The following is a 20255-nucleotide window of genomic DNA, read 5'->3' as shown; positions in this document are numbered from 1 at the left end:
TAGTTCTTCCTTCATTAACATATTTGCAGTAACTATTTCCTTTTATCTCAAATGCAGCTCCTTCATTTGCTCAATTGCTGGAGCTGCTTACAAGATGTTTGTTTCCTGTCACTTCCTTTCAACTCAACAGCTCTCAACTCTGTATAAAGTCAAAGCGTGTTGCAGACTGGAGTACTACTACAGGCACTGAAAGCGCTCTGCCACTTTAGTCATTCATTATGCAGCAAGTATCCACGAGCTATTCAATCACTCCAGTCAAGCCCAATACTGTCCTGGATACTGGGTTCCAACCTGCAGCAAATCCCTGTCTTCCATCACCTCTATCCTTGCTGACCTACCATGGCTCCTGATCCCCCAATGCACCAAAATACTAAATTCCCATCCTTGTGTTTAAATATCTCCATGGCCTCACCCCTCCCCCATCACTACAACCCCCTCAGAACTCTCCATTTCTCAGACTTTGCCCCCGTGTAGATCTCCCACTTCCTTTGCGCCTTTGGCAACCACACATTCAAACTCCTAGGTCCCATGCTCTGGAATTCCTCTGCAAACCCCTCCCTCTCTTTAAAACCCTCCTTAAATCCCACCTCTCTGACCAAGCGTTTCATCACCCCTTCCAATAACACCTTCCTTTAAAAAAAAAATGTATTCATTAATGGGATGTGGGTGCTGCTGGCATTTATTGGCCATCCCTTGAAAAGGTGGTGGTAAGCCATCTTGAACCACTACAGGTGTGGTGAAGGTACTCCCATAGTGCTGTTAAGTGGGGAGTTCCAGGATTTTGACCCAGCAACAATGTAGGAATAGCGATTATATTCCCAAGTCAGGATAGGGTGTGACTTGGAGGTGGTGGTGTTCCTAGGTGCCTGCTGTCCTTGTCCATCTAGGCGGTAGAGGTTGTGGGTTTAGGAAGTGCTGTCAAAGACACCTTGGCTAGTTGATGCAGTCTACCTTGTAGATAGTACACACTGCAGCCACGATGCACCGGTGGTAGAGGGAGTGAATGTTTGTGGTGGATGGGGTGCCAATCAAATGGACTGCTTTGTCCTGGATGGTGCTTCTTGGGTTGTTGGAGCTGCACTCATCCAGGCAAGTGGAGAGTATTCCATCACACTCCTGACTTGTGCCTTGTAGATCGTGGAAAGGCTTTGGGGAGTGAGGAGGTGAGACACTTGCCACAGAATACCCAGCCTCTGACCCACTCTTGTAGCCAAGTTTCTGGTCAATGGTGACCCCCAGGATGCTGATGGTGTTGGATTCGACAATGGTAATGCCATTGAATCTCTTGTTACTTGCCATTTATTAGTCCAACCCTGGATGTTGTCCAGGTCTTGCTGCATGCAGGCACAGATTGTTTCATTATTTGCGGAGTTGCGAATGGAACTGAACACTGTACAATTATCAGTAAACATCTCTACCTCTGACCTTAGGCCTCTATGAAACACTATGGGATGGAATGAGGCAGTTTTCTCCATTAAAGGTGCTTCATAAATGAAAGTTTTTGATGCTTGATCAGCAGTGGGATACCATGGTTCCCTGCCCGCCCCAGGGCCACAAAAGGAAAATGGAGCCGGCCCAGCATTGCCTCAGATGAAAAACACAACTAAACTCAGACTAGCAACCCGACCGAGGACCTTCCCAGTGCACATGACCATCAACTGATGTTAGGAAAGTCCTGTGTTATGCACCATATCATTTCTATGCCATACAGTTTTTCATTTACTTCACAAATAATGATTATTTGGTCTGTTTATGAATTAAGCGAAAGCCATGCTTCTCTCTTCCCAGAAGGCAGTTATTACTGAAGCACAAGACCAGCCATATGACAATCATCTGATTTTATAAACACGGAGATCTGTTGATCAACAAGCAGTCTCTTTAATATCTATACGCTGGCTTAATCAAAAAAAACAGAGCAACATCCTGACTCGTACAATTATCCCATTAGCTCTGGTTAAGAGGCCCCTGTCTATCTATAGAGATATTAACCTAATCATCAAACACTCAAGAGCTGCAGGGGAAGGATTCTCAGAGAATCAGTGTCGTAAGGCAGCTGCCCACTCTGTAATGCTTCACCGAGACCAATTCAATCATGAATATTTCAGCAGAAAAATATTAATTTTTATGAAAGGGAGACATTTAGGGAGTGATTGCATTTCACATCCAGCATTTTCTCCACTGCAGAATAATTCATTATTCCAGTTTCTATGGAGACAGAATTTTCCACGTGCCAAAGAGAGCTATTTTATACAAAAGAATATCTAATTTATTAACACCAATGTGGAAAACCGGCTTTAGTCCAGTAAGGGCAGAAAACGGACTGTGTTAATATTCACAACCAGAGCTCCACTGTATTTTTACATCCAAAATGTTTATTTTAAACATGTTTTAATAGATTTTTGTCGAGCAGTTTGATACTTTTTTTTTAAAGCTTACATTTGAGACATGTTTACAGGCAGCGACTATAATCGGTAATTCAGGCATAGATCTCTAGATACTGGTCCATGGTGTGGACACTTCATATCTGTGCCAATCAGTGATTTGACAACCACCACTATTAATAACTTAAAACACCATTTGTTAATTATAAAGTCCTCACCTTCAGCTTTTCCCAACATTTGGTGACTGAAGAGTGAGCGATCAGCCCCCACTGCAGGATCTCGGGCCAATATTTATCCCACAAATCAACACCACTAAAAACATCTCGTCATGGTCACATTGTGTCTGTGGGAGCTTGCTGTGTTGCCGTGTTTCCTACATTACAACAGCGACTACACGTCAAACAGTAAAGAGCTTTGGGATGTCCTGAGGTTGCATAACGCGCTATACTCATGTTCATTCTGACACCAGCTGACGAGCTGACCTGGGGCAGGCCTGGAATCAGATCCCCAGCCCAACTGGGCGTGAGCTCAACAGGAAGTAAAAGGCAATTGCTCATCTCCCGATAAAACAAACACATGGAAGCAAACACCAAATATATTTGATCTGATTCGCACTAACTAGCCAATCAACTGAGCATGAACTGGAGCAGAAAACAAATTTGAAATTGAAAAACCATGGGAAAAAAGTGCATCAGCACATTAAGCAGGTTAATGAGGTGAATAGGCTGGTCCAATTTTGTTAGTGTAGAGTTGGTGCAGGAGAGGGACAGAAGGCTCCAGTTAGGCCGAGTTCAGTGAAGTTATTGTTAACTGAGATCACTTATGACAATGGGCACTTTCAGGGTAGAGCAGGAGACTGCTTGCCAGGGAAGGAAGAAACAGAAACAAGCAAGTCAATGCTCTACCTCAAAGACTGGCGATGAGGATGGCAGAGGACTGTGGAGAGATTCATTTCATGGGTTGCTGGACCAGAGATGCTCCCTGGTTATTGACTCCTCTGCTAAAGGAAATAGGTCCTTCGATCCACTATATCTAGGCCCCTCATAATTTTATACACCTCAATTAAATCTCCCCTCAGCCTCCTCGGTTCCCAAGAAAATAACCCCAGCAAATCCAATCTTTTCTCCGAGCTAAAGTTGTCCAGTCCTGGCAACATCCGCGTAAATCTCCCCTGCACCCTTTCTAGTGCAATCACATCCTTCCTGTAATGTGGTCAGAACTGCATGCAGTACTCAAGCTGTGGCCTAACTAGCGTTGTATACAATTCTAGCATAACTTCCCTGCTCTTATATTCTATGCCTCGGCTAATAAAGGAAAGCATTCTGTATGCCTTTTTAACTACCTTATCGAACTATCCTGCTACCTTTAAGGATCTGTGGACATATACTCCAAGGTCCCGCTGTTCCTCCACACCTTAGTATTCTCCCATTTATTGTGTATTCCCTTGCCTTGTTGCCCCTCCCCAAATGCATTACCTCACACTTTTCCGAATTGAATTCCATTTGCCATTGTTCTGCCCAACTTGTGAATGTTTAAAAATGTATAGAGACATTGAAGTTGAGAACGTGGGAATTGTATAGGGACAGTATAAGCTAACAAAGAATTCATGGAGGAATAGCCATGACATCTCAGACTCGAGACTGCGAAATGTTACAACACTAACACATATTGAAACAAATATTCCTGGGGAAGAAGATCAATTTCATAGGTACCCTTCCAGCGGTTGTGGCAGAATCGCGGAGAGAAGGATCAAGGCAGTCGACCTCGAGGACAGAGGCAAGATGGCGTTCCTGCTGCAGCGAGGGGCAGCGTGGTTGAAAAAAGAGCCCCACCACGCTAAAGATTTGGAAGTTATGGTGCGCCAGGCTATAGACGAGGCTGACCCTACCAGCCGGGATGTGTAAATACCTGACTATGTGGATCCTCATGTGTGGGCAGAGGACCACTCCCAAGTGGGTTATACTCCCATTGATCCGATTGAGATCCCAGTGCAGGGCAATGTGGACTGACCCTCTATCCGACAGAACCCACTGAAATCACAGGCAATCCTAAACTAACCTTTCAGCACTGTACTGCAATTAATCCGGCCTGTTTTCTTACTGAGCCACCCCAAGATGAGGAAGAACCCAATCGTGATTGTTTATCTTTAATTTAAGAGGCCACATCAGTCAGGGAAGATTTTGTTGATGTACCAATTGAAGATCCAGACTGTATTATGTATGTTGACGGAATTAATCCAGAAGGTACACGAATCTCATGATACGCCATAGTAAACCAGGAGAATCAGGTCTTGGAATCTGCCGCTTTTGAAACCGCCTATTCTGCCCAACAAGCTGAACTATTCGCCCTCACCCGAGCCTGTACCTTGGCCAAAGATCTCAAAGTCAATATCTATACCAACTCTAGGTATGCCTTTGGGGTGGCCCATGATTTTGGACAATTATGTAAAAATAGGGGATTCCTAACCTCAGGGGAATGATATATCCCATAAGCAACTAGTATCTGATTTGTTGCAAGCCCTCATGCTCCCCAAGCACATTGCCGTTGTTAATTGTACCGCCCACACCACCGGAAAGACCCCGGTTGATATAGGGAACCACTGTGCTGACAAAGAGGCTAAACAGGCCTCTCGTGACCAACAGATGGTAGTGCCCAAAATGATGAGTCAGACTAAAAATCCTGCGAAGGATAAGTTAGCCTCGGAAAAACCAATGTCAACCATCCAAGATGTTATCAAAGCACAGGAGGACGCTCCTGAAAAAGATAAACTGTTGCGGAAATATTATGGATGCACTTATGACAATGTTTCTAAACTCTGGACCACTCCCGCAGAACAGACTTGCATGTCTGACGATTTGGCTCTATGCATTTTGCTACTCATTGTGGAGCAAGGACCACGAGTGACACACTTTTGGCTACTTGGTGGCACCCTAGACTCCAGGCGCTCACCCAGAACATCAGTAGTCGTTGCCTGGTTTGCCAGCAACATAATCCAGGGAAGGGAGTCCCCTGTGATTGGGGTAAAACGCCCCTACCCGAAGGTCCCTTTGAGTCATTTAAGTTGGACTACATTGAGTTGCAAAAAGATCAGTGTTACAAATATGTGTTAGTAATAGTAGATGTGTTTAGCAGATGGATTGAAGCCTACCCTACCCTGGACAATAAGGCTCAAACTGTTGTTAAGGTGTTAATGAGGGAAATTGTTCCTAGATATGGTATCTCAGCTCGACTGATGACCACCTATGTTCTTTCTCTGATTCAGGCTCTGCGACTAGCTCACAACCAGGTTCAAGATGCTCACCTCGACATCCCAGTTTTACCCGAATTGTCCCTCGTGGCACCAGGGAAGTATGGATTCGGAAGGGATTAGAGCCACAATGGGAGGGGCCTTTTCAGGTGTTACTCACTACCCCCACTGCAGCCAAGGTTGAGGGGAAAAGTGCCTGGGTTCACTTGTACCACTGCAAGCTCACCACCCTCTAACGAACCTATTTTACTGGTTATTCTAACTCCTGTTTCTGTTCCAGACTTCCTCTTCTCCATAGCTGAACAAGGCCGTTGGCATCCTAATTGGAACATGGACCAGTTTGAACTTTTACCCGTAGTGATAGACAGCCAGCTACACCGACGGTGACCTGAGAAGAGAGACGGGAAAACTGAACTCTTTTAATCAGCAAAATAATTGGACTATAAGATGAAACTGTCTGTATGCCACAGTCTGTATAATAGTGTTGATATATGACAGTTTCGGCGCATGGGAGGGGAGACAGATTCCAAAGGGGGAATTCCTTTGCGCCCCGTTCCACTAACCCTAACTGAGACTGTCAGATGGATTCAGAGCCAAACTATCACGAGAGGAGGGGGGGCCAATACAATACTGCTGAAGCTCTGGAGGGCATCACAGCTGAAATGGTAGCAATAAGGACCGTAGCATTACAAAACCGAATGGCCCTCAATTACCTGTTAGCTGAGAAAGGGGGAACGTGTGCCCTGATAGGACCTGAATGTTGCACTTACATTCCTGATAGTTCAGAAAACATAACAATCTCGCTGATCACATAAGAAGGAAGGTGAAGAAGTTATCCACACCAGCAGAAGGATCTAGCTGGTTTGATTGGCTATCAGATGGATCTTGGAAATCCTATCTAATTGTTGGTTGCCTTAACCTTTGTTGTAAAGTAATGATGGCAAGGTTAGCAAACCCTCTTGTGGTCAAGGGCTCCCGAGTTATGATCCAACGAACTAAAGAACTACTCGACACTAACAACAATATGATTCAGGAAATAGAGTGTGAACGGATGAATGCGATACTCCTAGAATGATCCTAAGTGTTATCATGGAATGATAAAAGGGGGGAATGTGAATGTTTAAAAATGTATAGAGACATTGAAGTTGAGAACGTGGGAATTGTATAGGGACAGTATAAGCTAACAAAGAATTCATGGAGGAATAGCCATGACATCTCAGACTCGAGACTGCGAAATGTTACAACACTAACACATATTGAAACAAAACCCACAGCTTGCAGAAAAACCTCAAGGTCTTATTAAATCATATTACTAACCTGAAACATTAACAGAAGGTCTTTGTTTAAAATCAGACCATACTTAGGTCGGCTTATGAGTGGACAAAGGGAAAGAGGGATCAAAAGAGATAGGCTGAACTAGGATGTCACTCTAGCCCTATCTTATTATCTTTTGCTGAAAATGTATAACCATCGTCCCTTTACAATGTAACGTCACTTTGTCCGTAGGAAGTGGGTGCGTTCGAACAGACTTGCATTCCTTCTGTCTGATAAAGTCCCCGATCGGGATTTGCTTTTTAAATAAAAGCTTGCTTTGTTTAAAGCACAAACGGTATTCGTTTCAGTAATTTTGCTGAACCAGATTGAGGTAAAAGAATCCAGAAATCAACATACTGACCAGTTTATCGATATCTTCCTGCAGTCTAAAGCTTTCCTCCTCACTGTCGACCACACGGCCAATTTTTGTATCATCTGCAAATTTCTTTATCATGCCCCCTACATTTAAGTTTAAATCATTAATATATACTACAAAAAGTAAGGGACCGAGTACGGAGCCCTGTGGAAACCCACTGGAAACAGCCTTCTAATCGCAGAAACTCCCCTCAACCATTACCTTTTGCTTCCTGGGCCAATTTTGGATCCAATTTCTACTCTCCCTTGGATCCCATGGGCTTTTACTTTTATATATGAAATGTAATCTGAAGGAATGCTGATGGTTGAATTTCAGAGTTTATAATTTTAATGCTAAGAAATCCTGCCCATTTTACTTCCTTGGAGAGGCCACCTCAGCAAAAGAGGTGAGATTACGATCACACAAAACCGACCAGTTGCTTGCAAGGTGGCTTCACACAGATTCCACACCACCTTACCACTCAGTGCAATACTGACCAGCAACACTGGAAATGTTACCAGGCCGCCCTCTCAAATCAGGCACTCAACTCAAAAAAATACCTTTCAAGTACTCACGTTGCATGTGCCAAGCATTACCCATGCCATACCTGATGTTGTCAATCCAACAGTCAATGACTAGAGGAAGAAGCAGCTCGAGATTCAGCCAGAGGGTGAAATAATCCTCGGTTTTCTTGGTGCACAGGTAGTGCACCACGGTAGGTTTGTTCAGCTTCGCCTCCAGCTGGTTCCCCAGGTCACCTGGAACTGGCAATTCCAAAACAGCAAAGTTACAACTAGCAATCAAATCAATAGCTCACCATCGCCACCCACACTCACAAAACAAGGTCAACAGTGATGGATGTGGGAGGAGAAGAAAAAGCCCCACAGCTCCCGACTGCATTTTACTTTTCACCTTTTATGGAACTTTCTATCCAGAACGCCTGTTCACAGGCGCCTGAACACCAGTTTCTTTCCCACGAATCTTCATCTCTCCCATCTTCTGGGAAGCCGTCGACTTCTCCTCAGCGTCCAGCTCCACAGCCAAGAGTTATCTTCCAGGCCCACACCCAATTATTCCCACAGGCCTAGACAGTGAATGTTGGCAGGCATGGAGTGGGGAGGAGGAAAAAAGATCCGGTCCTCATTTGCTGTCCATTCAAGCAGGGGTTGCTGGACAGCAATCAGGAGTGGTAAATCTGGCTGATTCTCCCCGGGCCATCCAATTCTAACACTCCTACTGCTACACAGTCCCAAATAAGCTAACTAAGCATAGACCGAGGATTGAACCTGGGATCTTCCAGGCCTGTACTGGATAAGCATGTTGAACCACTGAGCCGGAGTTTTAAAGTATACAATTGGGTAAGCAAAGACAGACACACCAGACAGTTTACAGACACCCTGTTTATTTTCTGTAAAGGCAAAAAACATTTTTATTTTATTCTTTGGATTTAGTGATGCTGGCAAGGCTACATTTGCCACCCTTCCCTAGATGCTCTGAGAATTATTGTTCTGCTGCTTGGGCGAAGTGGTCTTAAACTTGGCAAGTCCCTTTTAAGGTCATAAAATTTGACCACGGAGTGTGCCTATTTGCAATTTAGAGATTAATTGTTGCCGGTGAGGAAAATGTACAGATTGGCAGTGGTTGTAAATCTCCAGCTGCAGGTCAGAGAAAATAGTGTCAAGTGACCGCATCTTGATTGGATTTTAAAATGTTTTATTTTATACAAGTTAACATGGTCTTAGGCCATGGTTTCATAGTTATGATACATATTGCACCATATTGGCAGGTAAATGCAGCGAGGTTCATATACCATCGTTTATACAGCCCTGTACATTGGGATAAAGGGAGCTCGGTAACAGGAACATGGTCATCCCTTATCCAGGGTCGATGAGGTGCTACAGAAAGATACAGCAGCAACAGGTCCTGGTTTGTATTGCGCATTGTGGGGACCATCTCCTCAGGGGAAGCGGAGGAGCTGGCCTGTCTTTAGGAGCGGATAGCCCGTCCTCAGTAAGGAACCCCTCATCACTTCGTGTTTCTCCACCTCCATGTGTATCCTCTACATTACTCTTTCTGACTAGCAGATGTCCTACATGCGCTTAGACCGCGCTTGTTATGGGAGATGTTGGATTGCGCAAGAGGAAGATTCATCTTGTCACAAGGAACGAGATCTGTGCGAGTTTGAGTGGTAGATGGGCCTTGCCGTGCTGGCAGTAGGCTGCGTATACATGAGGTTGTTGGGGCCAGTCATCTCTCCAGTGACAACCAGCACTCGTATCCAGAAGGGCTGATGGGTAGGGCAGGGCCAGACCAGAATGTGTAGAGAAGTGTGTCCTTGTGGCCAAACTTCCACCAGTGGGACGGTAGCATAGTGGTTATGTTACTGAACAAGCAATTCAGCGGCCTAGACTAATAATCACGGGATTCAGTTCTTTTTTAAATCTGGAAATTAAAAGCTGGTTATCAGTAAAAGTGACCATGATGCTGTCAGACTGTCGCAAAAACCTAACTGGTTTCAGGGAGGAAACCTGCTGGCCTTACTCGATCTGACCTATATGTGACTGCAATCCTACACCAACATGGTTGACTCTCAATCACTCAGAAAGTCACTTAATTGAGGTAACCAAGGATGAGCATTAAATGCCGGTCTTCCCAGCGATGCCCGCATCCTGAGAATTAATTTTTAAAAAGTATTTCCTCCTGTTTTGTTCGGTGTCAAAAATATTAAAAGACGCAAAGTAGATGGAAGACTTTTCTACCTAGATAAGATTCAAATAAAAACAATGGGCCAAAATTGGTGGTCAGAGGTGAACGAGCGTACCTGCTGGCTCCCAAGCTTTGGATCCTGAGCCTGCAGGCATCACCTGCATAAAAGCCCAAGGATCCTGTTGATACTGGATTCTTTTCCCTTCAATCTGTTTCAGCGAATTCACTGACACACGAACACTTTTAGTCTTAGCAACATAAGACCTTTATTCTGTAGATTCTCCGGCCGGGACCTGTTAAGATAAAGGGAACACTCTCGATTCGAGCCTGTCCACCTTTCTCCTGACAAGTCTCGTAACAGTACAAAAGCTCAACACTTATACATTGTTACAGCAGAACACATTTGAGTGTCACTCAGTTTATACAATCATTAGTCGATTTCCCCCATAGCATACCCAATTGCAGGCTAACAACTCTCCAAATAGGGCGGGCTCCAGGGATGTGTTTATTGTTTCGAATCTCATCACACTTATCTATTTTACTGCTGTTTATAGCAGCCCCTCGTCTGAATCATGTCTGACTTTTGCTTTTTCACGTAACTCGTGTTTGACCACAACTCTGAGTAATCCTTTGTTTGTGTCGACAGGGCAAATATCGCAGCTGGGCAATTTCTCTTGACCATTTTCCCATGATCTCTTACTAACACATTCGCAAACCTTCTATCTACATTCTCAATCCCAGGGGTGCAGACGGTTCAAAAGCGTCCATGGGATCACATGGGCCAGGTCAACCAATTAGAAAAGGAGATTCCTTATAAGCTTAGGACGAGACTGCTGCCAACGAACCGGACGTATTGGCGCATGCGCAGTTCTAGTGTTTTTGTTTAGTCTGTTGTTGCCGGACTTCCCAAAATGAGGAATAAAGAAGCGGATAAAAAAAAATCTTGTTGATTTGTAGTTTAATTTATTAATTGTGTGAATTGTGGAACTTGTTCAGGTAGGAGCCACTTGTTTGTGCACTAAATTGTGGTTGGTCAGTGTCGACGGTTTTCAGGTGGAGGAATAGTTTAGCCCCAGCACCGTCTATTTCGCCCACGGGTAGTTGGATTTGTTAATATTTGTTAATATTTTGCAAATTACCGCTCTGAGACTTGATGCATTCGGAGATTCCAGTAACAGTCGTAGGGACGGTAGATTGGGAATCTCTAACATTAATGAAATTTTATTAGTGATGTGTTTAGCAATTCTCAGCTCTTCCGTCTGTTGTGGTGAACATTATTTTTAAAATTTGGGACCAGACAGTAATGCGCAGAATGCTTCTGCGTAGCTTCCGGTTCATTGGCAGCAGTCACTCCGATATATAAATAATACAACTGGAAGAAAAATAATATTCCCATGTTCAAAATTAAGCATTTAAAATATATAATTTTTTGAAAAATAATTTTAAACATTTTAATCCAGACCAAAATTTACATAAACTAATTTTAAAACATTTTTGTATGTTTTAACTTTTTTTTAAATTTTAATTTAACATTTATTTTATCCCTTGCGCAAAATCTGGGCCAACAATTCCTCAGTCAGAAACCAATACAGATTCGTACAGGTGCCAGGTATCATCTAATTTGTCTCTGGCAAGGAAACCATGCCAGCACAACAATGAATGTGAATCATGTGAGAATCTTATGATCAGGTTGGAATCCACCCCTGTGCCAAGAACTGGCTGAAAGCCAAAAAGTGATTTAATCCCGAGATTTAGCAACTTAACACACTCACTGCTCCAAAGGACAGAGCCTGTGTCAACTGCGATACACAAAATGAAAAAATATTGAAAAACAAAACTGCAATTAAAAAGTAATGGAACCCTGTTTAAACCAGAATGTTCATGGATAAAATAGGTCCCAAAGTAGGTCATCCCCGCCACCTCCACCACCATCCCCACCAGCCAATAAAACATAATGGGGCTGAATTCGTAGGGCTATGGGCAAGTACTAAGCATGCACTACGCATATGCTGTAAATCAGGAACTTGCGATCTGCCAAGAATCTTCTTGACAGATCATACTAAATCTGACAAAAATGGGCATTCGTGGGTGGAGAATTGGGCTATTTGCCCAACTTCTGTCCAGCGAATGTCCATGAAATTCTTACGCCTGGTAAAAGCAGGGGTAAGTCCTGCTTTTATCAGCGTAAGACTTTTAAAGGACAGAAAAATAAATTTTTTTCAATCATTTAAAACAATTAAAAACCTGTGAAATATGTTTTTTTAGACCCTTTAAAATATGTAAAGTTTTCAGAAAATTTAATTTTTGTTTTAAATAATTAACTTTCCAGGAGAAGGTCAGTGGATGAAGAGGAACCCTGCCCTATTCTTGCCCTCACTAGTCAGAGATGGCTGAGGGATTTCCTGATATGACGACTGGGGACACACGGTACATATACTAAGTGGGGCTCAGTAACCTGGAGCACTATACCAGGCAAACATGGTTACCTGCAACATCTTTTGCGGCCATTATTGGCTGTGACCTCACATGGAATTCCCACATTTCCCAAGAATATTAAAATTGCTGCTGCAATACATAAACAATCAAAGTATAGCTCAAGAAAGAAAAAGCTTCTGGTTTCTCTGCGAGGGTTGTGCTAAGGCTATTGGCGTGTTCTTCCTCTTATGCTCCTCTCCCCTACTACTGAAGTACGAATACACCATGACAAAGACTTCAGAGCCATTTCAACTGACCAAATTGTTTCTGAGCTACTTATGTTGACTTAAAGGCTGCTTTTCAGACCTTGGCCTGATATAGACAATAATGTCCAGTAGGTAGTGTGCTTTACATTTGGCAAAAGTTGAGTGTTTCAGCAACTCTTTCTGAATTCTTTAGCATTAAAAACAAAACCACCGGAACTGTTTAGTTTGGTCAGCCAGGAATAGAAAAATCAAGACAGCAGAGAACATTAAGCTTCTGGAATTGACAGTCCTATCCTCGGCCATCCAAAACTCTGCTGCTGAAACCCTCATTTGTTACCTCTAGACTTGACTATTCCAATGCACTCCTGGCTGGACTCCCATCTTCCACCCTCCATAAACTTAAGCTCATCCAAAACTCTGCTGCCCATATCCTAACGCTGCCCATTTCCTAACTCACACCAAGTCCCGTTCACCCATCACCCTGTGCTCGCTGACCTACATTGGCTCCCAGTTAAGCAGCACCTCGATTTTAAAATTCTCATCCTGGTTTTCATGGCCTCACCCCTCCCTATCTCTGTAACCTCCTCCAGCCCCACAATCCTCAGGGATAACTACACTCCTCCATTTCTGGCCTCTTGCACATCTGAGATATTCATCGCTCCACCAATGCCTTCAGCTCCCGAGGCCCTAAGGTCTGGAATTCCCTCTCTAAACCTCTCCGCCTCTCCTTCCTCCTTTAAGACGCTCCTTAAAATCTACCTCTTGCATCTGCCCCAATATCACCGTATGTGGCTCAGTGTCAAATTTTGTTTGATAACGCTCCTATGAAGCATCTTGGTACATTTTACTACATTAAAGGCTATACATGCAAGTTGCTGTTGTTGTCCTTCAACAACTTATCAAAAAGTTGGCAAGTGTATGTCATCTCTATAACCTGGTTTTCGGAAACCTATAAAGTTTGAGGTCAATGGTACATTTCATGGAGGAAGACTGACCATGGTTTCTCAAGTGGAGCTATAAATTTTCCATGTTGTGTTCGAGTTTACGGATGGTATATCTCCATCGTAAAGTATCCTCCAACAACGTAATTTTGCCTTCGCAACCTCAGTTTATGCCTTTAACCCCGTTATAACTTAATTTCTACAACTATACCTTCTACCACCTCGAAATCCCTCCATTAGTGTAAATATCTCATCATTATAAAGCACTAGAAGATGTTGTTTTGCATAACAAGTATCATATGCGTGCATCATTATGATAAAATCAGTATCCAACTCCTTTGTTTGTAATACAGTACTTGAAAATTGTCCAACACCTTGCCTCCCTCAGCTTTCCCTTTCTCCAACAGACTTGTAGTACCCCAAGCTTGACATTGAACCACCACTTCCACATTCACATCTTATCTCCTATCATTTTCCACCTTGCTGTTGTGCTGCGCTATGGGCCTTGTAGGTTTCGCAACAACACAACAGCAGTCACATGCCTTGAAAGTTTGTGTAACTTCAAAGTTATCACTTTCAATGTCCTTGGAAATCTTCTAATCAGTACAACAGCATGATAGAGTATGATAAAGTAAAGTTTGGTTTAGGAAGAGAAAGAGCAAAACCAGAGTTCATCCCTTAGCTTGATATTACACTGGAGTGATACAATGAATATATTGGAGATACACACTACCTTCCAGCCCAAAGGAGATTCTTTAATAATTAAGTGGAGAAAGTTGAGATCTCTTACTGTGACTATGCTCTCCGTGTGGGTCAGTGTTATGGGTTAGGGTTATATGATAGTTGGGGTACTCCAAGTCTGGGCATAAGTGTCAGCTGTGGCTCAGTGGGTAGCACTCTCTCCTCAGAGTCAGAAAGCTGTGGGTTCAAGTCCCACTCCAGGGACTTGAGCACAAAAATCCAGGCCGACACTCCAGTGCAGGGCTGAGGGAGTGTTGCACTGTTGGAGGTGTCGTCTTTCAGATAATATGTTAAACCGAGGCCCTGTCTGCTCTCTCAGATGGACGTGAAAGATCCCATGGCATTATTTCGAAGAAGTGTAGGGGAGTTATCCCTGGTGTCTTGACAATATTTATCATTCAATCAACATAATAAAAACAGATTATCTGGTCATTATCACCTTGCTGTTTGTGGGGCTTTGCTGTGTGCAAATTGGCTGCTACATTACAACGGCGACTACACTCCAAAAAGTACTTAATTACAAAGCGCTTTCAGACATACGATGATCATGAAAGGTGCTATAGAAATGCAAGACTTTATTCTTCTTTCTAAAAAGTTAGATCTGGGATCAGTTTGCCAGCTACTCGTTTAGGTCTTTTATTAAGATGGAGCACACATCTTTGCCTGAGATTGCCAACTGAAGCGTAACATTCACTGATTGGAATTGTCCCATCCTCTATTTTTAGGCAAAATAGGTCCAGGGTTTGGTCCACCCAAGAAATGTGTGCGTTGAAGAATGAGGTAGCTTCTTGCAGTAAATCTACATCTCAAGGTAATGCTACCCCAATATTATGAAATCCTCCTTTAACAGAGGTAGGCCCCTCCCCCACTGCATTATCAGAGCAATCAGCTGAACAACTGCAGTATGCTGCACATAGTTACTCGACACATATAATCAGTGACAACAGGAAAACCACAAGACTGATTCGCTTCTAAGTTTTTCTACTGTGTACAGGACAGCAAGGGCACTGATACAACGGGTGAGTAAACAGAAAGAAGTCCACTTGAACACATTGGCCCCTGTAACAGGTGACCAGTGTACAGCCCAAATATTTAACACTGGGAATCAGAGTCTTATAAAAGGACTCCAGCAAGAACTCAGCCAAAAAAACCTGTGTCTAACGGGCATTAAATATTTTAAAATCTATGTATACAACTTTCCATTTTAATCAGGCAACTGATGTCACATGTTCTCAGCCATTTTTAACAGTTTTAAAAAAAACTGCTTTTCACAACTCCCTCGATGGCTCAGCTCAGCCAACCAGATCGGACAGGCCACACGCCTGATCATTGGTCTACGCAGAATTAGGTGACCTCAATCGGATGGCGGTCACAGTGCTACTAATGGCCACACTGCCCTGGGCTAGGGAAGGGCCAACGGTCATAGGTCAGGCATTGTACCTGCTCCACATCGCTTCCAGTGACCCTGGCTGCAAATTCGAATTCTGCAATTATCAGTTGATGGTAGGTTCGGCGGTTGTCTGAGGACCCATAGTTGAATAGCCTGCAACATTCACACAAGAAGGTTGTCCACTTGGGCGCAGCACCTGTGCAGCTGCAGCCTAGCTCAATGCAATGCCTTCAGGAGAGGAAGGGGAAAGATACCAAATTTAGTGCACCAGCCCCCCTCCATCAGCACACAGCTATCAAAAGGGCCAAGGTCTGACAACAGCAGAGTTTTCATCTTGAGGCAAATATTCTCATTTTTATTATGTAGGATTTTCCATGGCCAGATTAAATGTAAATTAAAAATTGGTTCTGGATAATTGTATACCAACAATCCCACTATCTTTGTGCCAGGGAGCGGGCATTACAGAAAACTGTCCCGAAACATCTACATTTCCAACAAGCCGTCATTCATTCCCTACTTGCTGCAAAACGAACCCCGAGCCCAGTTGACTGCGAGTTGATCTTTGACTTTGATCTGAAGATTAGCCAAGACGTAGATGCTTGATTCTAGGCAATAGTCAAGTTATTGGTCTATTGAACCTCAAATGAGTATTTTGTCAATCAAAATAGAATTATTTTGATTGCTGGCACGTGTCAAACAATGCAAGCCCACGGATGAATTCAGAACCTTTAGGGGCTCCCAGCTGGGGTATAATTTAGCACCTGTGGCACCAAAAAAGCCTCCTGTAAAAGAAAGGCACTGCCACAGCTGTTTAACTTCAGTTCAGTTCCACTTGGCTCTCAACACAAGTTGAAGGAAGCTGCAAAATGAATTGTTTTCCTTCCTTCTCAGGCTGGGAGTATTTCAGAAAGTATAGCGGGCTAATGCCATTAAAAGCTTCACCCATCCGATTTATCATAATCAATGAGCTCCCTCCCCTCCACACCCAATGTTTTTGACTCGACACACCGGCGCCACCCAATTTAATTCAATACTGAATAATCTACAATGTCCTAACGACCCAATTTTCTTTACACCACAATTTAGGAATTACATCACCTATGTGCAAACCTCATAATGGGGAAGTCAACGCAAGACTGTTTCCTTCAGAAGTCTTGTTGATTATCAGACTGTACATATTCTGAAAAAGATATTCTAACACCTCAATGTTTTTATCATTTTCTAAAAACATATGTATCATCAGTAATTTGCTGCATATTTCTGCTTCCGTGAAACTATCTTACTTGCAAATAAAGATCATTAATTTTATAGTGATCGCAATGGTCTGACAGGATGATATCCATCGCCTTTTAGAAGAAACAGATGCGGTGGGCATCCCACACGGTTCCCAGATCAAGGGGTAGTCCTCAGTCCCGAGACATGCCATACACAAGTGTGCAGGCTTGGGTTCATTATACATCTGTTCTGCTTATGGTATAAGACTTTTTTTTTTCCAAGATATTGTGCAGAGAGAAAGCTCAAATTATAAGCAATAGGCATTCCTGTTAAACACTGCACTACTAATCACTCACCCACAGATAGCACTCGACAGGGTTAAAACCATTCCAAAAAGTCCACTTATTCTACATATAGTTTGATTTAAAATCTGAGGTACAAGAATATTCCCAACGAGAATTTTGATCTAAACTCCCTGCCAATTTACACATCATGCAATTATGTGAAGCTTGTTTCTATGTACATTTGGCAGCAGTCAGTCATGTGACTGAAGCTCGTGGCCCTGTTTACTGGCACACCCTAGCTCGTCACTCTTAATGTTAAATGAAAAACAGATTTACAAGCACATGCTACAAGTTGAAGGAAGCTGCAAAAGGAATTGTTCTCCTTCCTTCTCAGGCTGGGAGTATTTCAGAAAGTATAGTGGGCCCATGTCACTAAAAGCTCCATCCACTTGATTTATCATAATCAGTGACCTGCCTCCCCTCCACACCCAATGTTTCTGACCCGACACACTGCGCCACCTAATTTAATTCAATACTGAATGATCTACAATGTACCAACTACCACATTTTCTTTACACTACAGTAATATCGCCCTAAATCTAACTGTGTTACCCTAGCTCAATGGTAATCCTCCGCCCTGCACCCTCTGCCTTTCCTACTCTAGTCTGTTCACCCTCTTCTGCTCTACTCAGGTTTCAGCCGTGACTTAGTACAGTAGTAGCACTTGCCTCGGAGTCAGAAGGCTGTGGGTTCAAGCCCCACTCCAGAGATTTGAGCACAAAATCTCGGTTGGCATTCCAGTGCAGAGCTGTCACTTTTCAGATGAAAAAAAAGACTTGCCTTTTTATAGCCCCTCATGACATGCTTTATAGCCAATGAAGTACTTTTTGAAGTGTAATCACTGTTGTAATGTAGGAAACGCAGCAGCCAATTTGCACACAACAAACAGCAATATGATTAACAACCAGATAATTTGTTTTAGTGATGTTGATTGAGGACACCAGGGATAACCCCCACCCTTCTCCAAAATAGTGTCATGGGATCTTTCATGTCCACCTGGGAGAGCAGACGGGGCCTCAGCTGAACGTCTCATCTGAAAGTCTGCACTGGAGTGTCAGCCAAGATTTTTGCGCTCAAGTCCCTGGAGTGGGACTTGAACCCACAACCTCTGACTCAGAGACGAGGATGCTACCCACTAAGCTACAGACAACACTTGGATGAGACGTTAAACCAAGGCCCAGCCTGCCATCTCAGATGGATGTAAAAGATCCCATGGCACTATTTCGAAGAAGAGCTGGGTAGTTCTCCCCGATGTTCTTTACAATATTTATCCCACAACCAACATCACTAAAACATATTATCTCGTCGTTATAATATTGCTGTTTGTGGAAATTTGCTGTGCGCAAATTGGCTGCCGTGTTTTCTACATTACAATAGCGACTACTTCAAAAATAACTTAATTGGCAGTTAAGCGCTTTTGGATGTCCTGAGGTTGTGAAAGGTGCGATATAAATGCAAGTCCATCTTTCTTTTTCATCACGGATGTCTGTTCACCAGAAAAAGGTATTAATAAAGTTGTAATTATGGTTATAAACTGCTACCTAATCCCAACTCTCCTTCCCATCTTGCAAAGGACAATCTTAACCTCCAACAGATCATATGAAATAGTCTATTTCAGGCTAAATTTGACCTCAATTAAACACCAGTCCACGGGCCTCCATTTGAAGCTATTTTTAGCACTGCTGTGCCAACATTCACACAGATATAAATGATTGAAACTAACGCAAAACATTGAAGAATTCCATTTCCAATGAGCCGCTGATCCAGGCAGTACTCACGCTTGTTGTTTATACATCTTGGATGTGTGTGTTTCTTTATTTTTAAAAAATCGGGGAAGGGAAGGATTTGAAGAGAAAATGGCTTCCAAACTCCTGATACCACACACTCTTGTACACTCGAATGGAAGTACACCAATTGAAAGATTATTTCCATTTAAATATTTTTGCACCATGGCAAGTTTGCAACTTATTGTGACAGGATATATTAAGCACGGGCCACTTTAAGTAGTCAACTGCACCAGCATCAATTGGAAGAATCTAATCTCTGAACTGCTGGTAAAACAGTGCTTTATTGCACTACAGACCTAAAGAACAGAACTATGGGCCAACCAGGAGTGGGGATGAAGGTTAATGTAAAATCTAAAGGTTATAGATATGGCTAATTAGGAAGTGCTTATGTCCATGATGTTAAAGTGGTATCACTCATGATTACCAGGGATCAATCCATGTACTCCTGTTCAAAACACGCTCATTGAAAACACTGGCCTTCTGTCCTCATCCCAAAGTGACCTCTCATCAGCTCTGGGATCTCACCAATCCTGCTCCGTGCTAGTCTCACTCTACTCTTGCTGCTCCACATTCAAGGAAGACTTGTGTTTGTATAGCACCTTTCTCAAGACGTCCCAAAGCACTTTGCAGCCAATGAAGCACTTTTAAAGTGTAGTCACTGTTGTAATGTAGGAATACTCTAGACCTCACTTCCTTTCCCAGGACGCAGGACTCTGTCTGTAATATAGCTGTTTTAGCTGCTGGAAAGCTGGGACCTTTATAAAATAGCGAGGAGCAAGATGCAGCCTGTTACGCTCATAATAAAGTTCTGTAGACAATGAGTAAGTGTGACCTTAGCTCCTTTATTCAAACTCCAGAGTGTTGGTTAAGCATGGGAGACCTGCTTATATACAATGCTCCCAAGGGATGCTGGGATTCCTTGGGACTCCAACAGGTATGCCCTCTAGTGGCGGTATGATACAGGTTACCTAGGGTTGCATACATAACATCACTCCCTTCCAAAGTCAATAGTACACTTATTTACAGGGTGAGAAGATCTGGGGCTTTTCGCTCCCTTGTCGATCGTCTCGGTACAAATGCAGGCATGGGTGAGTTGGTTGGTTTTTCGCTGAGCTGCTGGGCAGCTGGCCTTACAGGGCTGCTGGGGATGGTG

General features: G+C 43.2%; 1 protein-coding gene across 1 annotated transcript in view; it reads right to left on the bottom strand.

The window, feature by feature from the left end:
• The window catches only part of pla2g15 (phospholipase A2, group XV), a 66566-nt gene that overhangs the window by 29022 nt on the left and 17289 nt on the right, over positions 1–20255 (bottom strand). Inside the window, exon 2 of the mRNA XM_070897901.1 lies at positions 7905–8061. Within this exon, the coding sequence (XP_070754002.1) occupies positions 7905–8061 (157 nt within the window). The remainder of the gene's footprint in view (positions 1–7904; positions 8062–20255) is intronic.

The sequence above is a fragment of the Pristiophorus japonicus genome, chromosome 13 (assembly GCF_044704955.1).
Source record: "Pristiophorus japonicus isolate sPriJap1 chromosome 13, sPriJap1.hap1, whole genome shotgun sequence".
NCBI lineage: Eukaryota > Metazoa > Chordata > Chondrichthyes > Pristiophoridae > Pristiophorus > Pristiophorus japonicus.
Note: the sequence above shows the minus strand (reverse complement) of the source record. Positions and strands in the feature narration are given on the sequence as shown.